Source organism: Rattus rattus, chromosome 7 (assembly GCF_011064425.1).
Source record: "Rattus rattus isolate New Zealand chromosome 7, Rrattus_CSIRO_v1, whole genome shotgun sequence".
Taxonomy (NCBI): domain Eukaryota; kingdom Metazoa; phylum Chordata; class Mammalia; order Rodentia; family Muridae; genus Rattus; species Rattus rattus.
This window is the reverse complement of record NC_046160.1, coordinates 109,521,682-109,528,911: the sequence shown is the minus strand read 5'-3', so window position 1 is coordinate 109,528,911 and position 7,230 is coordinate 109,521,682. Positions and strand designations below refer to the sequence as shown.

General features: G+C 35.5%; 1 protein-coding gene across 1 annotated transcript; it reads right to left on the bottom strand.

Annotated features, from left to right (window-relative positions):
• Positions 1–5,326: 5,326 nt before the first annotated feature.
• Positions 5,327–6,726, bottom strand: Htr1f (5-hydroxytryptamine receptor 1F). Its single transcript, XM_032908814.1, has one exon. It carries the CDS (start codon positions 6,531–6,533, stop codon positions 5,433–5,435), a length of 1,101 nt encoding a protein of 366 aa, XP_032764705.1. The 5' UTR covers positions 6,534–6,726; the 3' UTR covers positions 5,327–5,432.
• Positions 6,727–7,230: the final 504 nt, after the last annotated feature.

The window sequence follows — 7,230 nt, the reverse complement described above, 5'->3', positions numbered from 1 at the left end:
CAACTTCTGTAGTTTTGCATTTGTGATAGTGGTAAGGTCACTTTCTGGGTTCTGAGTCAGTCTTTTACTAACATTATGGACTAATTTCTTTTTCTGTTCCTGTAGTCGCAGTCCCACACTTTACTAGCTGGGGGTCTTTTAAAGCTCTGCTGTCCAGAACTGAAGCCCCAGGCTTCACTGGAGTAATCTAAGATAGGTCTTGATTAGGCCTGAGTTCACAGACTGACATGCCCATCTTTGTAACAAGCACCAAAAGTGATTTTTATTCACAGTTTTTAAAAACCTGAAGTCATCATTTGCTTGAAAGAAATTCTCTTTCTACTTCATCTTCAAACTCAATGGTGACTTAGTTAAGATGGTTCTTTTCCCTAGCTCATGTATTCTTAGCATCCCTTTACTTTGCAGAAAGATAAACTGACACATATTTGCACATTCGTGTCCTCTCTACTAGGATTAGAGTTGACTCACAGCCAAGCTCAACAGTTATCCCTATAATAGGTATATGTATATAGTTATTATATAACAATGTAATAGTTATTATGTCAGTACACAGAAGGAGAGGAAGAGATGATATGTGCACGTAGAGGGAGGGGAATGACTGCAGTTTTCTTTTTTTTCCCCCCGGAGCTGAGGACCCAGGGCCTTGCACTGAGCTTAATCCCCAACCCCGACTGCAGTTTTCTTTTATTAACTTTATTAAAGTGGGAGACCTCACAGTAGCAGCCTCAGCCACAGAGCTTAACTATATAATAATTGTATTTGATTTTTGGCACACATATTGAATGTGTGTGTTTTAGGAATATGAATCTAACATGAAGATATTGGGGATGAATAACCCAGGAATATGACTTTAATGTTCCTACAGAAGTGGGACAGTCCATGGGAAAAACTAGAACTTATATTAAACATAAACTTTAACAGAAAACTACTTGGTTATGATGTGTCATTCCTCTTGATAAAACAACAATATATTTTTATTTCTTTTCAATTTATTTTATATATACAAATGCTCTGTTTTCATGCACACTGGAAGAGAGGATCAAATTCCTTTATAGATGGTTGTGAGCCACCATGTGGTTGCTGAGAATTGAACTCAGGACCTCTGGAAGAACAGTCAGTGTTCTCAACTGCTGAGTCATCCTTCCCGACCCTGTATATTTTTCTTACAGAGGAATTTTTATGATTTCTATCCTGGTCAAAGGTTCTGTTGTTGTTGTTGTTACTATTACTACTACTACTACTACTACTACTACTACTACTACTACTACTACTACCAATACTTTAATGCTACTCTTTCTAGGTGGAGTTTTGATACTGCTGTGCTTTGGAGAAGGTCTTCCATATCAATAGTCAGAGATTATGTTAAGTGATCTTTCTCTAGGTGACAAGTTCCACTTAAATAATTGAAAAAAGTCAACTGATTTGAAGGACCAAGACAAGTCATTATAAAATATTTACTTTATTCACGACAAAAATATTAATTTGGTTTTAGAGATATTTTATGGCAAGTTAAAGGTCTAAACTTGATGGATTCTGTTATCAGGAAGATATGAGAGCCACATACCTGGAACAAGTTACTTTAATTGTACTGCATTTTAAAGTAAACAGAATTACTTTTGAAATGATTACAAAAAAAATCTTTCATGTTTCTACTGCACAGTTTAAGAAACCCGACTCTCTGACCTAGAAGTCAGAAATAGTCTATAAATGCATGAGAAAACAGTCTTATTCTTGAAGCAGAGGCAAGCCTATCAGCAATGAGTTTATAACACGTCTGCCTTCATAATATTTGGGGGTGCGAGTAAATACATTTCACAGCAATTGGATTTAAAATGCTTTCCTGCTTATTTCTATTAGAAAGTGTAGGTAAAAGGCACAAGATTAAGATGGAGGGTGTGGCTATGGGGTTTAGGCTACAACAAGGACATGAACTTGTTACTGGCACAGTGATGCAGCAAGGAAGATGCATACCCTGGTTAGGTCAAGTGCAGACAGCCAGGGAATCAAACTCATCAGTGAAGCAACAATAAGAACGGTTTTCTAAATTTGTAAGGTTGTTTGTTCTTAAAGATGGGCTCATCACTTTCCACTAACTGGATATTTGTGACAGATCTTATAAACCAAAATAAAAGAATAATATAAAACAAACCAAAACACATGGACCAGGCAGTTCATATTCTTAAGCATGTGACATTTTAAATATAGTCTGCATGCAGATATGTGTACTAACATATTGGACTAATTTTGATACCCAACCATTTAATTTTCTTATTTCTTTGGTGTCATGTTTTGGTTTTTAATACATCTTTCATTTGAAGAGATTTAGAAGACCACTTAATAAAATAAAGCCTTTGATGGATTTTACGGTGCTGATATAGTACGATTCTAGTAGGAAATAAACTTTTATCTTGCATTTAATAACCTTTGATGATATTTACGTTTCCACCCTCTGCCTTGTTTGTTAGAAAGGAAGCTACTATATTGCATTATTTTTCTTTTTTGACAGCTTTTAGCTACTTAGCAAATTTTCATTCAAAGGATTAAGTGTTTATATTCTGAGAAGTCCATCTTGTTAACTGGACTTGTCAATTGCAAATATTTTAAAGAAAATGTAAATTGGCGATTTTAAGCCCCCTCCATTACTAACATTTAAAGATATTGAAGAGGTATATCTGATACTTATTCATTAGTGCATATTTATTTATTCATTAGCCTGTAATATCACCTTCTAGGGTAAATGCTGATGAATTGATACTGTGTGTTGCAGTCTCTTTGAATGAAATGACGATTCTACAATGTAAAAAAAAAATGAATTGGATTTTCTCCTGACCTTTCAAGGGAGTTAACTGCAACTTCTTTGTTACTTATGATGTTAATTTTTCTCCATCTGAGGCTTGCTCTAACTTGCATTTAAGGGATCTATTTTTACTTGAGTTTGTTTTGCTCAAAATGGTTAGTGGTTTGTGTCTCATGAGTTTTCCCAGTCATGCAATGGTGGAGAGGCAGGCGGTGGAAAGGTCTTTGGTTGAATAGATCACAGACAGGATCAAGTGTTGGCAAGTGAGATGGTAAAAGAGAAGAAAGAGAATGTGAGGGAAGACATGAGGCATGAGAGCAGAGGCAGGGTGCTGTGGGGACAGAGCATGTGACTGGGGACCTCATCAACTGTTAGATGAGTTCTGATCTCACGTCCAACAGTTGTGAGGTCAGAACTCGGGTAACAGTTTTGCTTAGTCCAGAAGCGATCAGTAGTACCTGTGAGCTTGGTCACATCTGTGCTTTCTATGCTTCTGAAAAAGTCATCGTTTACTAAGAGATCCTGTGGTTAATCTCCTTGTTTCAGGCAGATTGAAGGAGCTCAGCCCATCCTGCTGTTTTAATGACACTCAGGCTGTATGTAATGTATGGATATTCCTTTATATCACCTCTTCCTGTTTTTTCCCTTTGTTTTCACTGCCAGAATCAAGCTTAGCACTTCATCACGTCTCCTATTGGTTTGATTTCTAGCAAGAAGACAATATCTCCAGTATTCCCTTTGCTTCTCAGATCTATTCAGAAAAGCTTTTCCTCCCTACCCCCTTTATTTCAGATTTGCCCTAAGCTTGTATTATCTGTGAAAATCATCACTGATAACTCGATGGGTACTAACAAGGTTGAAGCCAGTCTCAAAGTTCAATGTTTAATCTGACTTCCTTTGTTGCTTTAAAGATTTATTTATTTATTTTGTATATAAATACACTGGAGCTGTCTTCTAACACACCAGAGAGGGCATTGGATTCCATTACAGATGGTTGTGAGCCATCATGTGGTTGCTGGGATTTGAACTCAGGACCTCTGGAAGAGCAGTCGGTGCTCTTAACCACTGAGCCATCTCTCCAGCCCCCCCTTTGTTGCTTTAAATGGCTAGCAACTCTTGGCATATCCTACAATCCTTGAATGAAGAAGCCTGAATTCTTTAAGTTGTCACCCTATGCCCTTTCATTTGCACATGCTCAAATTCTGCTTTATTTGACACACATTTTATATATTGTTATGAAAATGTTCCAACATTCTTCTTCAACCAGATGTGATCAGTTTGTCTCTATACCATTACAACTATGTAAATAACTCACTTGGTAGATTCTTGTTTATTTTCTTCTAGTATAGCTCTGCATTTTTTCTTCTTTTAGATTATAAATACATTGATGACAGCATTTGCATTTTATTATTTCCTGTATTTTCTATCTAGGACATGCCTCATTGACATATACAAACTCACGTCTCTAGATATCTGTTAAGCCAAGGGTAATGTCTCATAGATATATAAAAAGTGACACAATGAACGCTTTCCACAAAGAAAGAATATTTTATAATGCACACAATGTTGTGACTTAAAGAGGTATGTTGTTTTCAATTATGTTGCTTTCCAAATGGTCTTGATTTATGAAAAGTGTCCTAGTCATAAAAGGAGAAGTAGATTTTTTGTAAAGTCAAAGCAAAGTTTTAATATTTTTTATTATATTGTCTACAATACAAAAGGAAATGATGTTCAGATCTTAAGATATGGAGATGAATTATAAAAAACTGGACTTAATAACACTAGTGGAGAGGAAATAAATTTCATACTAGAAGTGTTAGTTATGGTGTGTTAGTTAAGGTACCTAGTGTTTAAAGTTTGATTCCTAAACAGAGGGCAATGTATATAACAATTATATAATAATTGTGAAATAAACCTTCCCTCTAACCTTGGGGCTTTGATTTCAAATAATGACATATGATTAAGAAAATATTATTCTAGAACTTGATATTAAATAAAGATTGCAAATGGGCAGAAAGTTCAGGATATTGCAGTATTTTTCCACATTTAGCTTACTGGATGATTTTTTTTTTTTTGCTGTCCAAATATGAGGGCAGTATCAAAGCCACTGAGATTCATATTTTCTCAACTAAGTAAGAGCTGCTGTTGCTGTATACGTGCCTTTGTAGAGGATAAGATGGAGACGGGGCACAGTGGTACTGCATTGAATAGCTTTTCTATAAATTAGTGGTTAAGCAATGAGGTGATATAGAAATTACCAATGGAAAGATGCCAGTTAAAATTCCTCTAGTCGATGTAACATAGAGACCTGGAAAACATTGTAATTGATAGCATGTATATATATGTGTGTGTGTGTATTTCTAGTTAGTTTCTTAGGTATATTGCATAGACAAAATATTATGAGCTGAGCTGCCTAAATTATTTCCTAATTTTGAGAACATTAAAATGATGGCCAAATTAGTATATCTTATTTTCTTGGTACTATTAAAAATAAATTTATCCTCTTATAATTTTAGCAGTCTTTATATATTTTCTCTAAAAATTTCAATCTTTTATTACTTTACATTCATTTAGTTATCCCTCCCCCCCAAGAAATACAGCCTCTACCCTTTAAAAATAGGCTTTTTTTTTAATCCTAATTTCGACATCGTACAAGTTTTTGGAAGGCTTTCTTAAAGTCTTCATTAAAGATGGTATAAATCAGTGGGTTTATAAGAGAATTCAGGTAACCAAGCCATGCCAAAAAATTTGACATTTCTTCAGAAATTTTACATTTTTCACAGATATTAACAACCAATTCCTTTACAAAAAAGGGCAGCCAACATATTACAAACGCGCCCAAGATCAGTCCCAGGGTGGTGGCTGCTTTGCGCTCTCGAGTGCCTGAGATTTTCTGTCTTCTCCAAGATTTCTCGTGCTTCAGCTCAGATCTGGGACTTTTCACTGTGCTGTGAATTCTATCAAAGTCTGTTGATGGATCAGATAAGGATTTTTCTAACATGTAGGATGTGGAGACCAGTTTAATGCTCTTCTCACCACTCTCCAAAAGGACTTGGCCATTCAGTTCCTCCTTTATCATCCGACTTGCTTGTCTCTTGTGGTATAGTGTCCTTGCTGCTCTGTATATTTTGTAGTAGAGGATCAATATCAACACAAGTGGGATGTAGAAGGCTCCAAACGTGGAGTAAATTGTGGAAACAATGTGGTCGTGTTTGATGATACACTGATCATCACGGCTATTTCCTTGGTGCCTCCAGAAGAGAGGAGGCATAGAGATGAACACAGATATAACCCACACTATTGTAATCATGATGCCAGCATGCCTGGGAGTCCTCTTCCTGGCATACTCGACTGCATCTGTGATTGCTCGGTACCTATCCAACGCTATAGCCGACAGATGCAAGATGGAGCAGGTACAACAGATGATGTCAACACTCAGCCAAATGTCACAGAGTACTTGTCCCATAATCCAACTCTCTCTCACAATGTACACAATGCTAAAGGGCATCACCAGGACAGCAACAAGAAAATCTGTAACTGCCAATGAACAGATTAAATAGTTGGCTGGGTGGTGCAGCTTCCGAGTCACAATGATTGCAGTGATCACGAGGGAGTTGATGGTGGTTGTCATCAAGGCCAGGCCAGACAGAGTGAGGGATACCAGAATTTTGGATGGCATTCGGTTTAACAGTTCCTCGGAGGTTAAATTTTGGTCTGATGAGTTTAGAAAATCCATTTTTTTTGTTTAAAAGGTTAACATTGTTGAAGAAATGAATACCTGTAAACAAAGGAGGGGGAAACATAGTTCAGAGAAGGTTTCAAGTATTGTTCTCTTCTATTTTTATAACAGTTTAAAAAAATATGTGCATGTTTTTCTAGAGCATTCTATGGACTAAAAATTGGAGTTCATATTTTTCTAAGAAAGCCAATGAGAAAAGTAACAAATAGTATTTTTTTAAAAACATTTATTAAACTTTTCTCACAAAAAGCAATTTCTATGAGTAAACTAACCATTTATTCAATAAATTCCCCATGGCTATGAAATTGTTTTAAATAGTATATTAGCTCTGGCTGTTTTTCCTTTTTCTATAGCAGAAGCTATGTTGAAAAGTACATGTTAATATTTTGTAATATAGCATGAGAACATTAAAGACAGCATTTAAAAATGGTAAATATATTTATATTTAATTCAGTTACATGATAACATTATAATGGATACTTATAATGTATTTGACACCATAATGTAGAGACTGCATAGAGAGAAAGAAGAAAAAATACTATATGTGGCATTTTATAAAATTAGAAAAATGTTTGTAGTCTTTGGGAATGTAGCAGTTAATTTGATTTGAAACGACAAAAAAAAGATTAGTTGGAGTCATATAACCCTACATTATCCATTATAATAATAGCATACATGACCAAATAGCCCTCTT

Coding starts and splice junctions, on each gene's coding strand:
- Htr1f (XM_032908814.1), bottom strand. CDS start 6,533: ATGGATTTTCTAAACTCATCAGACCAAAATTTAACCTCCGAGGAACTG.